This window comes from Hyaena hyaena, unplaced genomic scaffold (genome assembly GCF_003009895.1).
Source record: "Hyaena hyaena isolate Hyena2069 unplaced genomic scaffold, ASM300989v1 scaffold_287, whole genome shotgun sequence".
Lineage (NCBI taxonomy): Eukaryota > Metazoa > Chordata > Mammalia > Carnivora > Hyaenidae > Hyaena > Hyaena hyaena.
Window position 1 is genome coordinate 1027504 of NW_024080919.1, and position 23832 is coordinate 1051335.

At 44.9% G+C, this 23832-nt stretch overlaps 1 protein-coding gene across 6 annotated transcripts in view; it reads right to left on the reverse strand.

Annotated features, from left to right (window-relative positions):
* LOC120241682 (serine/threonine-protein kinase Sgk3) overlaps positions 1–23832 on the reverse strand; it is a 134874-nt gene that overhangs the window by 54798 nt on the left and 56244 nt on the right. For 4 of the 6 annotated variants that reach the window (XM_039246981.1, XM_039246980.1, XM_039246985.1 and 1 more), the window contains one exon: positions 3157–3379. In XM_039246981.1, the coding sequence (XP_039102912.1) occupies positions 3157–3240 (84 nt within the window). In that variant the 5' untranslated portion in view covers positions 3241–3379. Of the gene's footprint in view, positions 1–3156; positions 3380–20949; positions 21034–23832 lie in introns of those variants that run through there. The other 2 variants (XM_039246983.1, XM_039246984.1) reach the window with 2 other exon arrangements.

The following is a 23832-nucleotide window of genomic DNA, read 5'->3' on the forward strand; positions in this document are numbered from 1 at the left end:
CTCACTGATGTATGACTTGGGGTATGAATTATAGAGATGGGAGTTGCTTTGGGTTTACAATAGTTGTCCCCAGTCTATTAGACAACTTAGAGTAAACCAGGTTTATTTTAGAATATGGGCAAACAAATATGTATAAACCATCCTTTCCCATAAAAGACTGGAAGCTACATTCGTAAGTTCATAGTTAGAGAAAATACTGTGAGGAAAGCAGCTCTCTGATACTGTGTTATTACAACATATGAACTCCGTAGCACTGTGTAAGATATGGTCACATTAACGAGCCACAGGGAGAGGGGTCCCAGAATGTAAAGCCACATTCCTCCATAGAAGAGGATAAGGCCTCACCTGGAATGTGAAACAAAGTCTTTGGTGTCAGTCACCTGAGTAAGTGATGTATTACTTAGACTAAGAGAAAAAGAGGATTCAGGTACCCTACACGAGCCACATGTGATGATGGCTGCTAACATGGCTCTTCTGGTCTTAACCAAAAGGCATCACTTTCTCTTAGAGGAAGCTACTGGATGTAAGATTTGTTTGTTTGTGAGATGTTAACTGCTCACAAGGAGAGAATGCGGAAGTAGCGGATAAAGAACTGGTCACGGTGCCAGTGAAGCTGCACCAGATTTCCAAGACTGAACTAACGATTTATCTTATAGAGCATTCAAGGTCAGAGAGGACAGCAAGCAGAACTGCTACCAAAGGATGAGAAACTTAGGTTCAGATGATTGCAAGCTTCTTGAATTATTTATGCTGACTTCCTAGTGTGGTAAGGTGGTTTCCCATGGTTACCCAAATACGACTAAGACTAGAACCCACACATAGGTTCTAGGCTGAAGCAGCTGTACTAAAAATATATTTTTCGGTTTTTATTTATTGTTTTATTTTAGAAATGAGTGAGTGCTTATGCAGGGGCCAGAGGTAGGCAGAGAGAAAGAGAGAAAGAGAGAGAGAGAGAGAGAGACAGAGAGACAGAGAGAGAGAGAAGGAACCTCAAGCAGGCTCCCACGGTCAGCACGGAGACCAACACGGGGCTTGATCCCAAGACCCTGATCAGGACCTGAGCCAAAATCAAGAGTCAGATGTTCAACTGACTGAGCCACCCAGGTGCTCTGGAAATACCTCTACCATGAAAAGTTAATGGATACCTGAGATAACCCACTGCCTGTATTTGCTGTATACAAACTCCCATCGAACTTGGCAGGAGGTTATGCCCTTGAAGGAGAGAATGCTCATAGGTGAAAATAAGGAGAGAGAAGGAAAAACAAACTTTCACGTGCTCCGCTATTTTACCAAAGGTATACTGACTCCTTGTTTACCATCAATGTGATGTTTCTAAAACTTGCTTATAAGACTGTGGAATAAATGCACAACGCTTAAGATATTGCTGCAACAGGGGCGCCTGGGTGGCTTAGTCGGTTAAGCGTCCGACTTTCGCTTAGGTCATGATCTCGCGGTTCGTGGGTTCGAGCCCCGCGTCGGGCTCTGTGCTGACTGCCAGCTCAGAGCCTGGAGCCTGTTTCAGTCTGTGACTCCCTCTCTCTCTGACCCTCCCCTGCTCACGCTGTCTCTCTCTCTCTCTCCTAGAAATAAATAAAACATTAAAAAAAAAAAAATTAAAAAAAAAAAAAAGATATTGCTGCAACAGAGAGACTGAGCAGAGGCAAACGGCCAGCCACACATGCTGCCCCTGCTCTGGGCCTAGGTGCAGGGTGCGCGAGTATGCTTGTGAAACAGGGAGGACAGAGGCTGTTTCCAGCTCCCTGGCTGGGACTTTGGAAGAAAAGTATCATCTGGGGACTCCAGCCCCACCCAGTGAAGAAGGGACACTGGATTGGACAGACCAAGGCTTTAGTTTAACTCCATTTTCCCATGTGACATGAACTCTGAGTTGCAAGTCATTTGCCAAGGACCCACCCGGCAGGCGAGTCAGGAGCAGTGGAAGGCACAGCAGAGCCGCGGGGGCGCCACAGCCATCGGGAGGCGAGGAGGCGCCGAACCGGCAGTCAATCTCCGCCACTCCGGCCAAGCCAACAAAGAACAGATCACACGTAAGGTGACTGACTGAGATGCCAGCAATGGATGCCGAGAAAACGATCAGGTCAACTGTTCGCCAGATCAGTCACTCTAAACCTGGAGCAGCAAAGTCCAGAGGGATGACGAGAACATAAGAGCCTTCAGCTGGCCGCCGTGAGGTCCGTCACTGACTTAACAAGTACTGTGAAACCAACAAACCATGACGTCAAGTTGGAGAAGCGTGTGTTCATATGGGGGAAAGAGCAGAATGAAGACAGCCTGAGCATTTTAACTTAAAAAAAAAACTGCTTAAATTTTAGCTCAAACGAAGTGTTAAAGAGAACTAGGTTAAATGAGTTTTTTCATACTACTCAGCAGGCAGGGCTTACAAGGAGTCAGTTACGAACAAGATAAATGGTGTTACTTCAGGGCGGGCGGGGGGGCACGACATCTCTGGACACACACTAACAGGACTACTGGAACTAAGTTCTGTACGTGTCATTCATTACACTAATGAGAAAAGTGGCTATTCTCCAGCAATAGTCCCTGACGCAACGACTCAGCACACACTCCTTGTGCGTATTCTTTATAGTTCCACAGCACGTACTACAGTGGTCGGAAGTAAAATTAGCAATGGACTTTGCTTTTAAGGTAAAAAAAAAAAAAAAAAAAAGAGAGAGAGAGAGAAGTAAAATACTGGATTAAAATTTTTAAAAATTGAGGTAGAAAATATAAATGTTAAGAAAGATACTATGGAAATTTCAAGACCGTGGGTTTTTTTGTTTTGTTTTGTTTGACACAGTGGTTCTTAACATAAGATCAGTGACTTCCGGAGTCCACTAACCTCCTGACTACATGCAAAATCACACGCTTGTTTGCAGATCATTGTGTCTGCACACTTTCTGGTGAAAGGATCTATCAGAGTTTCATAAGCTTTTCCAAAGGGCAGGTAAACAGGCAAAAATCTGAAAAGGTAACTGTGTTCCCTTACAGCACACAGGGAAGACTGGAGGGCACATCACGTGAAAGGGAAGTAAAATCTGGATACGGGGAAGCATGGGGAGGACGTTCTGGGTCAAGGAAGAACAAAAGCAGAAATGGAAGCTTCTCGGTGTTCAGCACGCCCCGTGTGGTAACACTCACACTTACAGTGAACCTCTTCTTCTTCTCCCTGTGCTCGTCCGAGCTGGGGATGCTGACGCTGGGGCAGCTCTCCTTGTGGTCCATGGTATGATCCCTTTGGGTTTATTGCCTCAAATGGACACCAGAAAATGAGCCCGAAGAGACAGTCAGCAGAGGACAAACACAGTTAGCTAATCCAAAACATAAAACCTCTTGAGGTAATATTCAAATTCCATCATGCAACCTGAGCCAACAGAAAAAAAGAAAGAAAAAAAAAAACACAGATTAGCAAAAAATTTAAAAATACCATCATTCCTTATTTATAGGACCCACTGTATGCTTTTTCTGGCAGGAATTTACATTTGATCGTAAGTTTCAGAGCAGGTTAGAGATTTAGGATCTCAGGCCTATCAAGAGCTCAACGAAAATCAAACCTGTGCATCCCATCTGTCTTCCATACTAAATTCTCAGAGCTTATACACCACAGTTCATGGGGGCTGAGAACAACTTTCACCTAAAAGGGCTCTACTTTGATAGATTTAGAGCAGGTTTTTAATTTTTTTTCTGTTTATTTATTTTTGAGAGAGAAAGACAGAGCACAAGCAGCGGAGGGGCAGAGAGACAGGGAGACACAGAATCTGATTTGAGCTGTCAGCACAGAGTGTGACACGGGGCTTGAACTCACTAGCTGTGAGATCATGACCTGAGCCGGGGTGCCTGGGTGGCTTAGTCGGTTAAGCGTCCGACTTTCACTTAGGTCATGATCTCGCGGTCGTGGGTTTGGGCCCCGCGTCGGGCTCTGTGCTGACTGCCAGCTCAGAGCCTGGAGCCTGTTTCAGTCTGTGACTCCCTCTCTCTCTGAGCCTCCCCTGCTCACGCTCTGTCTCTCTCTCTCTCTCTCTCTCTCCTAGAAATAAATTAAAAAAAAAAAATTTAGAAAAAAAAAAAAAGAAAGAAAAGAGATCATGACCTGAGCCAAAGTCGGACCCTTAACCGACTGAGCCACCGAGGTGCCCCTAGAGCAGCATTTTTAAAAAGTGTTTCTTGTTTTATTTTTTTTAAGTTTATTTAAGTGATCACTACACTCAATGTGGGGATCAAACTCAAGACCCCAAGATCTAGAGTCACATGCTCTTCTAACTGAGTCAGCCAGGCACCCTCTAAGTGTGTCTTTCAGACTTTTTGCATCAAGAATGAACAGGTGTAGCTTGCTTCAGATTAGGTAACTATACACCTACTATGTATACATAGTACATATGTATATAGTATGTAACTGTTACATATATATGTATCTATGTGTATATATACGTATATACGTGTACACATGTATATATGTAATAGTTATATAGTAGGTAACTATTTGCTCCTGTTTTACAAGTGAGACGATTTAGACATGGGGATGTTATATAAATAGCCCATCCAGGATTTGAACTCCGGCTACGTGGCTCCAGAGTCTTGACTCTTAACCACTGTGTTGTGTTGTGTTGCATTTTAATAACTGTGGATAATTCTTATGTGCTGGACCTCTGGCCAGAGATGTTATAGATTTTCATACAGAACACAATTATGTTACTATTATTATTCCACCCAAAGACAAAGGGCTCGAGATGTCAAACTGATGTAATTTGCTACATGTGGCAGCTCATACTCTCCACTGACACCAAATAATACTCTTTAAAGAATTAGTTTGGCAGTTTCCCTTGGTGATTAATTTTAGGAAGTCACGGACAGACCTAATAATTGTAAGTAAATTATATTCAATAATGATTTCAAATATCTATCTTAGGCACTGAATATTCAGGTAGGGTGAATTTTAACTGATTACAAGGGTGCTTCCTTTGAGGTAACTGAAAACCTGCTTTGCTAGATTTGATGCTGGAAGTGCAGTCAAGAACATTTATATGCAGTTGAATTAGTTGTCAGAAAACACCAGTGCAGCCGGCCCCCCCGGCTCCTCCAGCGGACTGTCGCCCTGCCCCGTGGGTCCGGCACTCTGCTGCTACAGAATCAGAGCAGCTGGGGCCTCAGCTCTTCTACGGCACACCAACCTGTCCAAACCCACATCAGCCCATTCTCCAGCTGCAGAAGTGACGAAGGTGAAAATCACAGTGCTACACTTTCCACACTTGTCCTCTGAGAAGGTGGGATGCAGAGTGTGTGGGCCCTGCTGCTACTGTCTGAGCCTGAGTGCTTGTTTGCGCCTTACTGCGCACGGTCTACAGGAGAGCTACAGGAGAACACTGTGCCTTAGGTCTTGCCTTTGGAAAGGACCTAAGATATGACATTAAGTTGGGGCGCCTGGGTGACTCAGTCAGTTGAGTGTCCAACTTTGGCTCAGGTCATGATCTGGCGGTCTATGAGTTCGAGCCTGGTGTCAGGCTGTGCTGACAGCTCAGAGCCTGGAGCCTGCTTTGGATTCTGTGTCTCCCTCTTACCCCCCAATCAAAAATGAATAAACATTTAAAAAATATATGACATTAAGTGGCATAGATAAGGGGGAAAGAGCTGGGAAGCAGGATAAGTTGTTTCATACAAGGTATCGAGGAGACACAGAAGTGTGCATGTATATAGTAGGCAATTAAGCAGTGAGCGTAGCACTCAGGGGGATGCCAATTCTCCTCACCACGCATTCCTATTAGCTCCTGCTGCACGCTAACACGAGTCAGACCCCAAAACAGCACAGAAAGAAATTCAAAGCCTACTCTGGGAAGAGTCTGCTTTTATACTGAAAAATTTGCAGAATCTCAAACGTTTTTATCAGCACAAGTCTGAGGAGCACATATGAGAGTACATTCAGAGCATATTCGACCAAGAAGGACTAAATATAGACGACGACTGTGATCCTACAGATGCCACAAGTGTGTCCCATAAGTCTTTCACCAGACCTTCCCTAAGAGGGACTTGCGGCCATTCACAAGCCACAATCTGGTCTGGAAGGGCCCTGACCATCTCGGCACCCCACAGGTCACCACACTGGTCCAGCACACTGATGGCACTGTTCACTGGTTGTGGTGAACAGAAAGCAGCACTCAGGATGCCTCTGTAAGACACAGGTACACGCCAGAGGATGGAGGATAAACCCCATGGAAGTTCAGGAGTCTGTCACATGGATGGCTTCTAGGTTCCAGGGGTCTAAGGTCAGACACTGCTACACCTGGCACCATACGCGGTAAGAAAGAGGTAAAAACTAGTGAATTTCATTATTTGGAAATGCTACTCTGACCTTTATACTGGGTAACCTGTGAGACTGCCAGTTTTTACTGGGGCTTGATCCCAAAGAAGGCTCTTCAGCAACAAAAGCTGCCCTACCCCTTGGGGCTATGCCTTAGCACACCCACTAGTACTACAAACGACATGGCAGACAGGGGCGGGGTGAGGAGCCTCGAACAAGCATCAAGAGAGGAGTAAGAGTTACAGACTCTTACGGTACTCTCAGGAACTTGTGTCCATTTGGTCCCTGGCCTGCTACTAGGTTCAGGAAAAGACTGTATACCTGCTCATGGGAAACCATCATGAACAGTATTCTCTGTCCCACCGTATCACAAAACTGGACCGTACAAAAGCGCGACTGGATCTGCGCAGGGCTGGAAAGCACGAGTAAACTATAGGAACAGCTGGCTCAAACTCCCCTGGTACTTCCGGCATCTTCCTTGTCAGCTCTCTCAACTCATGCTCATGGAGAGCATCCGACAACCAGTTAGCAGAGGAGGGAAAAGACATACCCATTTATGAATGGAAATGCACGGTGTGCGAGCCCCAGTCAGAAAAGAGACAATGTAGCCCTGCCCTCTGGTCCTAAAAGAAGAGTGAAGGGAAATATTCCCACTGGGCAGAATTCTTGGCAGTGCACGTGAGGTCAGGAGAAATGTATGCAAAGGTACACATTTATGCTGACTTGTGGCCTGTGGCTATTGGATGGCTTGCTGGTGAAAGAGTTGGAAAGAGTAAGACTCAAAATTTCTTTTTAAAGGGGAGAGTATAGGGGCGCCTGGATGGGTCAGTTGGTTAGGTGTCTGACTTTGGCTCAGGTCATGATCTCACAGTCCATGGGTTTGAGCCCCGCATCAGACTCTGCTGACAGCGCGGAACCTGGAGCTGCTTCAGATTCTGTGAATCTCTCTCTCACTGTTCCTCTGTTGATCCTGTTCTGTCTCTACCTCTCATGAATAAACACATTAAAAAAAATTTTTTAGAGGGGAGAGTATGTTCCCAAATGTACTTTTCATCCTTTTTTAATAAAAAATTTTAAAAATGTTTATTTTGAGAGAGAGACAGAGAGGCAGAGAAAAAAGCAGAGAGAGAATCCCAAGCAGGCTCTGCACTCTCAGCACAAAGCCTGACGCGGGGCTCGACCTCACGAACTATGAGGTCGTGACCTGAGCCGAAATGAAGCTTAACTGACTAAACCACCTGGGCCCCCCCTTTAATAAAAATTTTTAAAGTTTAAAAAGGGGGAGGGGTTTGCGGATGTCTCTGGATGAACTTTTCAACATAGCACAGAATATGAAAATATCTGTGTCCTACATAAAAGCCCACTGTAGACAGGCTCTCAATAATCAGGTGGTAATATGACCAGTCCTATGGATATCAACCTCTTTCTCAATCACCCATTGCTTGCTCAACAGACCCATGGCGAAGTAGACAAGGTAGGATTTCTTTGTTCTAATGCCTTTGACCTTTGACAATTTATGCATTACTTGGAAGGAGCAGAAGTTGACTGTGAAAGTTAGATTTTAACCAGTTAGACAACTGAGCAGCACAAAGTTGTTAAAGGTATTTTACCAAACTCAGATCTCAGACTTCTGAGAATTCACGAGCATCCTGAGACAATCAATCAATTAGACCTGAAAGAAAAGCTGGACTTCTTTTCCACTGTGACCTGAGCTGAACTTCATGGGATCAGAAATTCTGAAGAAGTGAAGAAATATCTGAGAAAATGAAATCACTCTTTCGAAAGCAATTCACACATTTCGGTGCTATGAATCACAGCTTAAGCTTCTTTGCTTGCTTCTGATGCTTAAACACAGAAGGTTCCTGAATCATGTCATACTAGTGTCACTCCATTTCCAGAGTATTCAGGGTTTTTTTTTTTTAATGTTTTTTACTTATTTCTAGGAGAGAGAGAGAGAGAGAGACAGCGTGAGCAGGGAGGGTCAGAGAGAGAGGGAGTGACAGACTCTGAAACAGGCTCCAGGCTCTGAGCTGGCAGTCAGCACAGAGCCCGACGCGGGGCTCGAACCCGCGAACCGCGAGATCATGACCTAAGCGAAAGTCGGACGCTTAACCGACTAAGCCACCCAGGCGCTCCCAGAGTATTCAGGTTTTTAGTCTTTAGGCACTGTCTGTGTTTCCATGGCTCCATGACAAAACAGTTTTGCTGACCTTGAGATCCACCATCATCATTATAAACCTAGTATCAGAACTGCAATGGTCCCTGACTGAATGCACCCTCAGTTCTCAAAAAGACTACATTGGCTGATAGTGGTATACTCCCTGATTTCATCAACAAGGACCGACTAACCCTAAGCTAAAAACTATGTTTTATGTGATGAAATTTGGCAAAATTACCTTCTTGAGTCACTTTAAAATTCATCACAAGTAACTTTTGCCATCTGAATACAAACATAAAAATTAGAAACGTATAGAAAAGCATATAGAAAAATATACATCACCTTAGTACACAACAGACATGTATAACCAATTATTTTGCATATATTCTTTTTTCTATTGCCTAAAAACATGAGTGTGAGAATTTTTGACATATCCGTATTATGTGTACGTGTGTGCGTGTGTGTTAAGATGATAGAACATACTTTTATAAACTCGTTATTTTAAACTTTATATTTTAATACTAATAATAGTGATGATTATTATTACTATATGCCAAGGACTGGGCTAACATTTAATCTTCATAGTAACCATGGGAGATACTATTGTCACTTTCATTTCATGTGTAAGCAAACAACATTTAATGAGGCTAAGTAGGGGCGCCTGGGTGGCTAGTGGGTTAAGCGTCTGACTTCGGCTCAGGTCATGATCTCAAGGTTCATAGGTTCAAGCCCCGCATCAGGCTCTGTGATAACAGCCAGCTCAGAGCCTGAGGTCTGCTTCAGACTCTGTGTCTCCCTCTCTCTCTCTGACCCTTCCCTGCTCACGCTGCCTCTCTCTCTCTCTCAGAAATAAAACATTTAAAAAATAAAAAAATTTTTTTTTTAATTAAAAAAAAAAAAAAAGTGAGGCTAAGTAACTGCTTGAAGACATGAAGCAAGTAGTTGCTGGAATCAGAACTTGAAGTAATGTCTCATTCCAGAATCAGTGATTTAACATGACACTATACCCCTTTCCCTCTCAAGACACTATATTTTCTTTTATTATATCTTTTATTAACACTACTTTTTGGAACAGTTTAAGAGTTATAGCAAAATTGAGGGGAAGTTACAGAGATTTCCCTTAGACCTCCTGCTCCTGCACAAATAAACCTCCCGTGTACCTCCTGCCCCCCATACAGATAAAAGGGCACAGAGGGGCTCAACAATATGGCCTTCCTCACACTGGTAATGATCTAGCTTGTCAGTGCTGAGTGCCCAACCTCAACAGCAAAAACCAACACTGAGCCCCACTATGGCACAATCCCACAGGGGGATCAGACAGCCACTTGGGACACCTGTCCTCACAGAAGCCAGAGTTGCGTTACCAGCCTGAAACGCTTCTGACCATCCTTGGTTACACCAGGCCTTATTCACTGTCATAAAATCATATACAACATCACATCAGACCAGGGAGTGTGGCAATAGGCTCAGAGCCATAGAATGTGCTATTTTTTTTTTTTTTTTTTTTTTACCATGTATCTCTTCACTTAGAAGCAGCTGCTTGACAAGAGCAGTGAATGGCTACAGAAGGCTCAGCTCGGGCACCTGCTAGGAGATGACACCCTGTAACACCGAGGCTGGACTATAAGACGTGGTTATGTGCTGCACTAGCAGCCAACATATGGTTCTCTCTCACACACAGAATATGTGGGTCAGGAACCAAGAATGGATCCTCCCTAAGGAATTTTTGCTTTCCATTGATTGCAACCTTGGGTTTGGTGGAGGAACGCTCTCACCGAGGAACAGTCTAGCCCTATTAAACTGAAAGCTAAGCCTACCCATGAGCCATTTGTGGCTTATTAAGCCATCCAACCGATTAAGAGAGTGGCTACTCTCCTAGTAAAGTGACTGATCTGATTTTCCAGGAGGAAACTTGGATGCCATTATAGTGTGGGGAGCAGAGTGATGGTCTGAACTGAGGAGACTCAGCGGGGCACGTCCAACAGTTCTTTTTTTTTTTTTTTTTAATATTTTTATTATTTATTTCTAGGAGAGAGAGAGAGAGAGAGAGACAGCGTGAGCCGGGGGGGGGGGGGCGGTCAGAGAGAGAGGGAGTCACAGACTGAAACAGGCTCCAGGCTCTGAGCTGGCAGTCAGCACAGAGCCCGACGCGGGGCTCGAACCCACGAACCGCGAGATCATGACCTGAGCGAAAGTCGGACGCTTAACCGACTATTCCACCCAGGCGGCCCCCTAGTTTCCTAATCTAGAAAATGAGGCCAGCAACAGCTACTTCATATGGTTAAGAATTCAAGATATGTATAGGGGCGCCTGGGTGGCTTAGTCGGTTAAGCGTCTGACTTTCGCTTAGGTCATGATCTCGCGGTTCGTGGGTTCGGGCCCCGCGTCGGGCTCTGTGCTGACTGCCAGCTCGGAGCCTGGAGCCTGTTTCGGAGTCTGTGACTCCCTCTCTCTCTGAGCCTCCCCTGCTCACGCTGTCTCTCTCTCTCTCTCCTAGAAATAAATAAAAACATAAAAAAAAAAAAAAAGAATTCAAGATATGTGTAAAAGGTCTAGCTCTGTATAGGTAGTTAATAAACTGGATCTAATACACAGCAATTTGTTTAAAATAAGTTTTTATTCCTTTGTTCAAAAGACACTTATTAAGCACTCATTATGCATTGAGTAATAGAGAGACAAAGATAAGAGAAAATCCTACCTGCAAAGAACTTATCTCATGGGAAAGAACGATAAGCAATATAAAAACTGCCGCACTGGCTAAGCATGAGGTTAGACGCACGCCTGGTACGCCAGGAGAGCACGGAGCGGGGACAGAGACACAGTCTCCTACGTTCTCAGCCGAACCAAAAATAAACCCAGGCAGGTATGGGAGAAGAAGTTTGAAAGAAATCGCACTTGTCTGCCTCAATTCTTTCTGGGAAAAGGGAGCTAAAATCACATATTGGGAAATGAAAATGCTGCTGTGAGGAAATACAATGAGATTAAATCACTTCCCTGCCCCTCCCTCCACAAACAACAATAACGACAAGAAATCACTTACCCAAGCTACCCTCGAGTTAATGGGCTAGGATTCAAATCCAAATTTGACCACCTCCAAAATCTGTATGTGCGTGTTTGCTATACCACACCGCCTCGCCTTAAGTAAGGTCTTCCTTCCTTCAAGCTAAATCAATCTAGTAACCTAACGATATTTAATATTCAGTGGCTAAGCTGATTACAAGCCAGCTCACAGAAGCCTTACTGACAGGAAAATCAACCAAAGCATAGAGGGAGGAAGTAACCTGCCCCAGGTGGTGGAGTCAGCATTTGAACCTCAGGACTTTTACCCATTATACCACACTGCCTCTACTACATTTATACGCTCTAAAGAGACTTCCAGAAATCAGTGAAGAAGGCTCATAAACTCATTCTTAAGTGTCAGGAATGAAACTTTGAAAAAGCAACCCTGCTATTAACTTTACATTAAATCTATGTCTATTCTGTGAAACTGAAGCAATTAAAATTCTACAAAATCTTCTTATGGCCAGGCAGGGAAATAAAACAAAATGAGAAGATGACTGATGTAAGAACCCCCACAACTAAAAAAGAATAGAACAAAAAGCTGTGCTGTTCGTGTGGGAATAAATCTTGGAACTGGGGGGGAGGTTCATAGCTACAAAAGAAGAACGGGAAAAGAATCTGCCTTCACTGCTGCAGAGTCACAATGTAGTCTCGTAGACTGGTTCCCAAGGGCAGCTGGCTGGCCTAGAGCTAGATCATGTAGCTCTCATGAGACTAAGTTCAGATACTAACCCAGAATGGAAGAACCAACCTTAATATTCATCCAGTGAATCAACTCAGACAAGTCCAACATGAGAAAAAGAAGTGGTCAGATGAGAACAGAACTTTTGGGGACCAGCCAGACTTTAAGAGTGTCAGTGATTTACAAAAGTAATCTAACAGCTAGTAAATATTATATGTATATAGTGGTTCTCATTGGGGAGACACTGGGCAATGTCTGGGGATATCTTTGGTTGTCACAACTTGGGGGGTTGCTAGTGGCTACGTATCAGGGACGATGCTAACATCCTACAATGCACAGGACAGCCTCTACGACACAAAGTTACGTAGCCCCAAATGTCAATAACGTGGAGGTAAAAAACCTGGCATATACCGCGTACTACTGCCAGGCACTACTGTAGTGCTCACATCTAACACATCACTTCCCCCTCAAAGAAACCCATGAAGCGAGTATCTCTATCTCCATTTTACAGATGAAGGAGCCTAGCCCGCGAGGCCCACAACCTCACGCACTGTAAGGTGACACAGCTCTGACCTGAGAGCGCACACTGTCTCTCAATTTCTTACAGCACTACTGCATTCGTGCCATTCTTCTTCATCGCCCTTGCAGATACGGGTTGCAAAGAGAATACTAGGTGTCTTAGCTATCAGGTTACAGAAGGAAAGCCTGGCATAAAAAAAGCACTTTTCTGATTCTGCCACCAGGAGGGGTCAGGCCTGTCAGGAGCGGAGCGGCTCATCTTCCTAAAACGCCAGAATGTCAACAACTGCGAGTGCGGCACAGCAGGTTTGAGTACTGGCCCCTTCACATGGACAATCAGCGGCTCAATTATGAAATAAGGACAACACAAGAAAGGATACTGTCACAGATACAGTTTTTTGTAAAGAAAGGGAAAGTGGTCTTTTTTTTTTAGGTTAAATAAACACTTTTTTTTATTTGGGGGCTGTAAAAAGTAGAAATATGGATGAAACGCCATGATAGAAAACTGTCCAAATTCACTGGACATTATAAAATTTTGTTAACAAATACTGCTTAAAATAGATAGGCTTTTTAAAAATTAAGCTTTGTACCTCAATTCCAGTATAGTTAACATCAGTTAAGCTTATTCTAAAAGCATTTTTTCCCTTCATCATCATGCCGATTTTTTTGTCCATTTTATGCAATTACTGTCCTGGATCTTGTCCAACTTTGTTTCAGACAGCCAAAAAAAAATGTTTTACAGAAAATCCAAAGATTCTTCTGCTTTTACCTCTAAATTTAAGCAGAGAAGTTCTTTTTTTTTAATGTTTATTTTTAAGAGAGTGAGCACGTGCACAAGTGTGCGCATGTGTACGAGCAGGGGAGGGGGCAGAAACAGAGGGAGACAGAGGATCCAGAGGAGGCTCTGCGCTGACAACAGAAAGCCGGATGCAGGGCTCACCAACCACGAGACGATGATTTGAGCCACAGCTGGACACTTAACTGAGTCACCCAGGCACCCCTAAGCAGAAAAGTTCTTAACTCCACTTCTTTCATGCATCACGGATACTGTTTGGTACTGACTAGTAGCCCCTACCCAAATTATGAGATAGATACATTCACAAGTATCATTACCCAGTCTTAACTAATGTGGTAGAGAGGGGTTCAGTGATTCACACCAAGTCACAAAGAGAGATTGAGAACAATCCTGTTCCAAATGGCGGGACTCAGAGGGGAAGAGCTACAAACTTTCTCCAGCAGGGGACAGGAGTGGGTGGCGAGTGTCTGGAAACAAGGTTTCCCAAGAAGGGAACTCACAAAGGAAGAGACAAAAGAAAATCCCTGTATACACAGAGATTGGTTTGGAAAATGGGGACTGACCCAGAGAACATGAAAAGGAATCGGGCAAGGGGGTGGGGGCAAGCATTATTCCTGAGAAGAAAACAGGCCAAGAGAGCTGGGTTTCATTTGAAACTACATTAAAAGGACCTCAGGAAATTTTTACTCCTAATTGGTTACTTTACTGAAAGCCTACTGTAATAGTACATAATCTGTATCTGTTTATTTCCGCCTCTCAGAATACTAGCTCCAAACACATCCAATAGAAACAAAGCACATCTTTGTCACATCTGGAAATTAAATTCACTGCAGAGCAGACTAAAAATCTAACAGGATCTGCCAATGGAAGATACATAGTAGCATTCTCCCTACACATATCACATGATGAATCAGTTACAATTTTTCCTGTTTTCCTTCCTTACTAATATATCCTTCCTCTAATTCCCACCCCACCCCCCTCTTTGATTTTTCTCTCACCTATCATCACAAAGCAGTCCTAGTTTTTCCAAGGTTTATCACATCTCTTATTTATCTTCTATTTATCCTGATTCTTAATAAAGAAAAGGGATTTTAAAAAGTGATAAATTAGAAATAAAATACACGTAAACTATTCAATGTTGGTACACAATACAGAAGAATAATCTGTACCCAACACCTTGACAGGAGTATCCAAAAACCTTGACAAAAGTTATAGGAGTCTATTGGTTCTCTGAAACTGGCTCATTTAATACAGATATTTCCAAAAAGGACTGAATAAGGAGGTAGAAGTAACAGCTGACAGTGCTGTTTTCCAGTACTAGGCTCAAAGCTGCCAGGATAAGGAAGAAAGTCCTAAATTTGCTCCAACTGGTAACATATCCGTCACTGGTTCCAGAACAGACAGGGGAGGCACGTTAAGAGCAACTGCAATGCTCTGCTCTTTCTCAGCCTCCTAAGGTCTCCACTTTCGGGTCCCCATTGCCGGAACACCTGCCCTCTTCCTGGATTCCCAAGTTTTTCCATCGGAAGGCGCATCCCCAATGTATCTTCCAGGAAGACGGAAATTCAGAACACTCCCAAGGATGATTCCTGGACAGCTGTGATCACGGACAGAGTGGTGGGTGGACGATTACAGGAGCCATGAGAAAATAAACGTGGAATTTTACACAGAGCTACCAGTGGTGAAACACTGCAGGCCCAGGAAGCCTTGTTCTGGAGAGCTGAGGAGGGACCGATGCTGAGAACACACTGAGGGCTGATGGGGGGGAGGGGCACGGGGGAGGGCACTTGGGATGAGCACTGGGTGTTATGTGGAAACCAACTTGACAAACTATTTTAAAAAATAACAAAATAAATAAATATAAAATCCACACTCAGAAAACACTAAAACAAAACAACCAACAACCCCCCCCAAGAAACAATCCTATCACATTTCATAGAGAACCTCCAACCTGCCATGTCCGCTTCCTTTCCAGCCCCTGCAATCCGTCACCCCTGCGGTAGGCAGGGTCGTTTTCTTAATCCCTGTAAGCCCGGCAGCTTCACCCCGTTGCTTAAGCCCTTTCCAGCTGTCCCTCCGCTCTTAGACTAGAATCCAAACTCTGAATCATCGCTAACAGCCTATAAGCACCCGAATGGCCTAACGTTTTCCTAAGTCTTCCGCTACACCCACCAGGGCCTCCGAACGCTCTGGTATTGGCCTCCCGGAACAGCGCAATTCCTCACGCCCTGAGCGCTCTCCACCCGTCTCTTGTGCCTGTGTCCCTCGTCACCATGAGGCCTTCGTCCCAATGCCAAGCCCTGCAATAAGCCTTCAAGACCACCCTAACTCCGTGCTCCTTTCCCAAAGCAATCCTGCCATCATCCTGGTTCTTTCCGTTTTAGCATTTATAATCATCTAAAACTGCATGTAATTTATTGAGAACCTCCCTGACCAGAGTGTGGAAATTGTGACTTATGTACTGCCACACACTTAGTGGTACACATTTAATTTATTCTTTCAACAAACAGGTGGAGAGAGGCACCTGTAAAAATTGGAATTTGTAAAAATTCCAATATGCTAAAGTGTGCAAGATCTTCAAAGTAACCAATATCTCATCATTCCTTTACCAGTCTCCTGAATCAATTTCTCCTTCTTTAGTAGATCAATTCTATTTTTTTAAATAATTTTTTAAAGTTTGTTTATTTTGAGGGCGGGGGAGGACAGAGGGAGATGGAGACAGAGAGAGAGAGAGAGAAAATCCCAAGCAGACTCGACACCATCAGCACAGAGCCCAATGTGGGGCCTGAACCCACAAAGTGAGATCATGACCTGAGGTGAAATCAAGAACCGGATGCTTAACCAACTGAACCACCCAGGCGTCCCTAGATCAATTCCATCATTAAACATACTAATATGCTACAGTATCTTAACAAAATCCTCCTGAAAAACATAGATTTATTTATTTAGCAGGCACAAAATGTTTACCATGTGCTAGAGATATGTAATTAGTCTCGGCCACAACTTTTATTATTTGTACAAATGATCCTATCTGATAAGAACCCTTAACCAGGCTTTTTAAAAATAAGGAGAACTCAGAGTAAATGCAGATGCTTACACAGTGTGATAAAGGAACCCTTACTCCAAAGCAAATATTTGGTTTCAAGATTCTTTTTCTGACAGTAAAACTTAACTGGTTAGCACATAAGAAATTTCCCAAAGGCCAAAACTTATAAACAGTAACATATTTAAATCACAGTACCACATACACAATAAATTGTAGCACATTAGCTTTAAATCCTGACCTTATACTAGTTATTAGTAAAAATAATTTGCAAAATTTTCCCTTAAAGTTTTAACATTTAAAAAATTAGGACTTATATATATATATATTTTCCCTACCAACACTTTCCTACCAATAGAAACTGCAGCTTCATCCTAGGAATGATAAAATAAATTTAGTCGACACCTAAAAGTACTCAAAATCAAGAACAAAGAAAGTAAGTTAGGCTAATGCACGCCCTATATTGGGAAAACCCCAGTTGAGGTTTTCTCAATAAGAGAAAAAATTAAATCTCAGAAATGTCTGCAGACTTTATAGAGACAAGTTTTAATTTAGGAGAAAAGGTCACAAGTAAAATAAAAGCATTCATATAACAGAAGTATGTGCAAGGATATCTCTGTAATGAAACAAAATATATTAAACCAAATGCTGGTATCAAACAATAAAACCAAAAGCTTCCAACAGTAGATAAATTTGAGTTATCTTGTATCTATCACCTTTCTCTGAAGAACTAAAAGCTTCTGGCATATATCAACTCCATACACCAGGAAAATCAGAAAAAAGTATGAACATTTTATTAGTTTAAACAATGAAAGGAAAGAAGGTAATTACTTTCAGATCAGAAAGAGGAAGAGAAAATGTTCAGTCTTATCCAGCTCAGAAAACAAAGCAGAGAGACAGTATTATTTGTGCACAGAGATGCAAAAACAAAATAAAGCTTAGAAATAATTCCCCGCAAGAAAAATCCAAAGCTGATGTTGCTTCATAAAGCGCTGTCTTGTCCTAATGGTTTCCTGAGCTTGTGTAATGTTTTACACTTCTGCCTGTCCAACTACGTGGATGTTGGGTATACTGCTCTGTCTATACCTCTTCCCTTCTTAGGAATCTAGATCTCATTATCTTCATTTGGATCTTTTTACGTAGCACTAAATTTCCCCCTGCCTTCTTCCTTAATTACTCATATTGTAGAAATGACTGTTGAAGCTCAATGTTTAATGATTTAAAGACTTAAAAAATAGAACTTTAAGCTCACTTTTATTTAAAGAAACAAAGAAATGAGTGTCTTTTTTTTCCTTAAAAAAGGAGCCGGAACGTGTCTGTGATTCTTGTCCTTCAAGAGCTTACATGTAGCAAAAAAAGAAAAAGATAAATGCGCAAAGAATTACCATTCCAAGTAGACTGTGAAAAAGTCCCTAAGAAAAGTATGAAAGGATTCTAGTGGCACTTGTGTGACTCAGTTGGTTAAGCATCAACTCTTGATTTCCGCTCAGGACATCATCTCGTGCTTCATGAGATCGACCCCTGCATCAGGATCTGTGCTCACAGCATGGAGCCTGCTTAGGATTCTCTCTCTCTCTCTCTCTCTCTCTCTCACTCTCTCTCTCTAGGCCCTCTCCACTTGCGCTCTCGCTCTCGCTCTCTCTCTCTCTCAAATGAAATACACTTAAATAAAAGTCTGACAAGTTTCTAGAATTCAGAGGAAGAATAAAACCACTTCCAACTGAATTCATCTAGGTTTCTGGGAGTGGTGGTGACATGTGAGGAAGAATCTGAAGGCTGGGCACTCAAAACAGAAGGGGCAGCAAAAGTCCTCAGAACACATAAGGAATAGACATTTGTCCAATTTGTCTTAATGACTGCCTACTTGCAGGCAAAAGACTCACTCCATAAAAACAGAAAGAGAAACTGTCAGGAAGCAACACTCACCTTCGGCTTTTACAGGGCATTATCATTAAAGCCTTATTTTATTTTCACATTTACAAGCATAAACTGGAAATCACATTTCTTACATCGAGGACACAGAGGCTAGAAAAGTGCATTTGAGATCACGGAGAAACTCTGAATGCCACTCTGGATTTAATTCTGCAGATGAAGAGGTAAAGGCATTCGAAAACGGAACTTGAAAGGCAAACAGAATAGAATGAAATAAGACGGGGGCTTGAAGAAACAGGGGTTGGGCAACAATAAGAATTGTCAGGTCTGCCAAAAATTGACAGGACAAATAAGTAAACAGCTATTTGCATGTGGAACGCCAGCTAGAAGGAGGCATTAACACTGCCTCAAGGTTCTATTCCTAGGTAACTAGAAGAAACAACTAGAATTGGGTGGAGGGGAAAGCAGGGCAAAATGACAGTGACCTGGCTTAGGTAATTACTGGCCCTAGCGGGGCGTGTCGGCGTCAGGTGTGCACATCGAGCACCGTCTGGTGCCAGGCACCCAGGGACCCAGGAGCACCGCTAGCAACACCCCGGCCGTCATGGAACTTACCTTCTAATGGCAGACAAGACATAATGAACAAGTGAATAAAGCGATAAATACATATAGGAAGAACGGGGTTGTATGGAATGTTAATTAGGAAGGTCTGACTGAGACAGTGACATCTAACAAACACCCGGAGGTGAGGGAGGGGACCACTGCAAGGAGCCTGAGGGGAGTCAGCAGCTGACACACCCGTATCTTCCAGCGGCCGCTCTGTGATGCTCTGGAGTCAGCAGCGACTGCAGGGTGCTCTTTGGGGACCCGGTCCCGTCTCCCTGGGCGAGCATTCAGCGTTCCACTTCCTGACTCCATCCTACCCAACCAAGGAAACTTCGCCAGTAACACGGTGATAACAAACTGCCTAGCAGGTCAATTTGTTTATACTCGCTGTTTATGTTCCCTACATGGGAGGAAAGGACTGCATTTTAAAACAACAAAAGCAAAGTGCTGTTAGAACATGTTTGTACAAAGCTTAAGAAGACAATCATCTTGATCTCAAAGCAATCATTGATGTAGCAACTTTGAGACTTGCAATTTAAATCAAAGGTGCTAAAGAATGATTATGAATCATGCAATTAAGCTAACCACGGAGGATGCTGCAGCGAGAAAAACCATTCACAGCACCATAAAACTGTCAAAAATAAAAATAGTATAATTATCAAAACCAGAAGTAATATCATTCCTTGACTTCATAATTTATTGTTCGGAAGAGCTGAATTCTAGTCTAAGCTTTGCCTCTTATTGATTCTGGGTCCGGGGCCTCACCCTTATCTGTGAAGGGAGCTGCTGTGATGTTTTCAGATTCCTTTCAATTCTGAGATTCTAGGCGGCTAGTTACAGTTCCTATGATGTTTAGTTTATTTATATATTCGGGTACTCCGGTTTACCTCCGTTTGCAGTGATAGTACAAATAAGCACGCAGGGAACACAACTTGTAAGTTGTGTATAAAAGTGATCTGATCTGACCTTGTCTTAAACCTCCCAGAGCTTGGTGTCTACGATGAGGCTACACTGTCTCTTCTCATCCCCTTTAAGAACAGCCTTCAAGACTCTAAGGCGTCTTTATCATTTGAGAGTGGATTCGACGTGAAAGCAGGTGGATGATCACATCTCTGGTGGGTGCGAAAAATAATGAGAGCTTATCGGGCAGGATTCGGTCTTTGAAGCTGTACAGGCATCCTCAAGCACTGCTAACAACAACTCTGCGGAGAGGTTTTCCGGTGTTGACAGCTTTGTAGATTAATGCCCATCTGAGTGCATAACAGAGAAAACAGCCAACGCCAGTGTGGGCTACGCGCCAGGTGGAACTAAGTATTAACTGCTTTAATCTCATTACAATCCTACAAGGACGGAACTAGCAGTATCCGCATTTTATGTGTGCAGACGCGAAGTGCTAGAGACGAAGCAAACGGCCCAACTTGCACAGCTAACAGGCAGACTCCGGCTCAGGCAGCGCAGCCTCCAACGCTCCGCAAGGGTCTCCCCGGCGCGCGGCCCGCGCCCCCGGAGCGCTGGTTCAAGCCACAGCCCGTTAGCAGCCGCCCTCTCCCCGCAAACTCCCCGCCACGAGGCCCCAGTGAAGCCGCTCTTACGTTCCCCGCCGCGCCCCCCGTCAGACCCCGGGCTAGCAGCGCACTTTAAAGAACACAGCGGTCTCCGTACCCGAGGTCTCTCGAGAGCGGGAAGGAGGCGTGCACAGCCACGCGGGTGCCGGCCGTCCCGCAGCCGACGCCTCGGACAGGCGCCGCGGGGCCGCAGCGGGACGCGCCGGGGCCGCCCACCGCGCCTCGCGCTCCCACGACGCACCGAAGCGGCACGGGGCGGGTCCCAACACCACCTGGCTCGGCGCGCACGCGGGGCGCCCCCACCCGGCTCCCGCGGCGCCCCGGCCCCTCCCCCCACTTACCCTCCGAGACCCTCGCCCGACGCCCAGCGAGTGGGAGCCGCCGCCGCAGCTGCGCCACACGCGGCCGGCCTCCGCGCCGCCCGCCCCCGCCGGCCAGCCGCCCGCCCCGCCTGGGCCCGCCCCTCAGCCCCGCCCCCGCGGGAAGCCCCGCCCCCGCCCGCCCCCTCAGCCCCGCCCCCGCCGGCCAGCCGCCCGCCCCGCCTGGGCCCGCCCCTCAGCCCCGCCCCCGCGGGAGCCCCGCCCCGCCAGGGCCCGCCCCCTCAGGAAACCCCGCCCATACGAATCCACGGAACCTTCTGGGCCGCCGGCCCTGCCTGCGGCTGAGGGCGGGGCGAACGCTCCCTCAGCTCCGCCCCCGGCTGTAGGCGGCTGGACCGCCGCGGGGCCGGGCGCGGGGCGCCGCCGGGAGGCCCTCGGTGACTCCAGGCGGAAGGGCTGGGGGCGCAGACCCCGAGCGGGGAGTGAAGGCCGAGGGCAGGGGGAAGGGGGAGACCGCCGCGGGCCGAGGAGGAAAGGGGCTCGGGCAGCGGGAGGCAGGCGCCTCCCCAGGCTCCAGCCCAGGTGCAGGACTGGCTGCGACCTCACTTTTCAGAGTTCACTTTTCAGCTTAGTACTAACCTAACGAGCGCATCTCGTTCTTCCCTGGCGGGGCAGGAGTCACGCACGAATTTAGGGCTCCATGCGTGGAAAGTGACAGAAATAGGGTTTAGAGGGGCAAAGAAAGGAAGCAAATCCTTTACCGGTCTCCACCACACATCTTCGTTCATTTAAAAAACTCTAGGAATGACTCTCGGTAAGAATCGCTCCAGTCTTAATGTGCGTAATTCCTTCTCCCTCAACCGGCCCAGGCCCTTTGCACGAGAGCAGACGCGTTACACCCAAGCCGAGTTCGGCCCTGACGCCCCCAGTTTACTTCTACGAAGTTTGCGACTACAACTTTAGATGAAAGACTCAGGCCACTCGGAAGCAGTTATTTTAACTATTAATTTATTTGATTTTGAAGGTGAAAAACTATGAGGAATCATTTCAAACACGAATTGAATTATGGTAGAGAAACAAGGCTCACTTCGCCAACAGTATTTGCAGAAGGAATTTCAGAAAACAGTGCCAAAAACCCAGCCTAGCTGTGTGGTCTTCCGGGAAGTCAATATCTGAAGCCCTGGATTTGCGTATCTGTAAAACGAAGAAATTAGGCCAGGTAACTTCATGACCTCGAAATGCCCTTCCAAACTTGATTTCATCCTGCCAGGCTCAACAATTGAAGACAAAGGACCATAGGGAAAATGTCCAGTTAGGACCCACACAGAGAAATTGGGAATTTTTAGAACAAGCCTCAGGGGTCTCTGGCATCACTTCATTCAAGCTCTCCTTTCTGACTTTTCTATTTGTAGTAATAATAACTCTTCTCTTAGCTCAAAACCTCTACTCTTTTCTCTCAATTCTCACATTTAGTCACCAGGTCCTTGGGTCTCTCCATTACAGAGTCGCTTCAATGACCCTTCTCATTTTCACTGCCATCTCTGTATAAAATACAAATTCAAGGAACTCAACATCTTAGATCTGACCCTCATCTATTTTTCTCCACCTACTAATCTTGAACTACTCCCTGATAGACTGTCTCCTCACTGTACAGCATCCACAACATACAGCCAACATTCTGGCCACTGATTTATATCCACTGCCTCCCCCCTCAGAATACTTCTCAGTCCTAGCTACCTGTCCAGATTGTGATAGCTCAGCTCGGGGACCTCTCTATGCAATAAAATCCTATAACACTTAGGATCTATACCACTCAAATGTGGCACTTAACAGCCCTATCGTGTTTATTTTTTCTGTCATTTATAATATTTATCTCCAAAGCTAAACTGTAAGCTACTCACTGGATAACCCTAGCTCCCAGCCAATCAAAGAAGAAAACAGTATTTTCAGTATCTCAAAAAACCTAGAAGAAATTATATAGGCTATTCAAGTTACCTATACCAGCAAGATTCTGTTTTTAATTTTTGTTTTTTACTTAAAATACTTTTTTACTGATGGAATGGGAAAAGATAGTTTCAAAGGACATATCAGATAAAGGGCCAGTATCCAAAATCTATAAGGAACTCACCAAACTCCACACCCGAAAAACAAACAACCCAGTGAAGAAATGGGCAGAAGACATGAACAGACACTTCTCCAAAGAGGACATCCAGATGGCCAACAGACACATGAAACGATGCTCAGCGTCCCCCCTCATCCGGGAAATACAAATCAAAACCACACTGAGATACCACCTCACGCCAGTCAGAGGGGCTAAAATGAGCAAATCCGAGGACTCTAGATGCTGGCGAGGATGTGGAGAAACGGGCACCCTCCTACACTGTTGGTGGGAATGTAAACTGGTACAGCCCCTCTGGAAATCAGTGTGGAGGTTCCTCAAAAAATTAACAGTAGAGCTCCCCTATGACCCAGCAATAGCACTGCTGGGAATTTACCCAAGGGATCCAGGAGTGCTGACGCATAGGGGCACATGGACCCCAAAGTTCATAGCAGCACTTCCAACAATAGCCATAACATGGAAAGAGCCTAAGTGTCCACCAACAGACGAATGGATCAAGAAGATGTGGTTTATCTATACAATGGAATACTACATGGCAATGAGAAACAATGAAATCTGGCCATGTGTAGCAACATGGATGGACCTTGAGGGTGTTATGCTGAGCAAAATAAGTCAGGCAGAGGACAGATACCATATGTTTGCACGTACAGGAGGATTAGGAGGAACTTAACAGAGGACTGTGGGGGAGAAGAAGGAGGGAAATAGTTGGGGAGAGGGGGGGAGGCAAACCATGAGAGACTCTTGAATGCTGAGAACTGAGGACTGATGGGGGGGGGGGGAGGAGA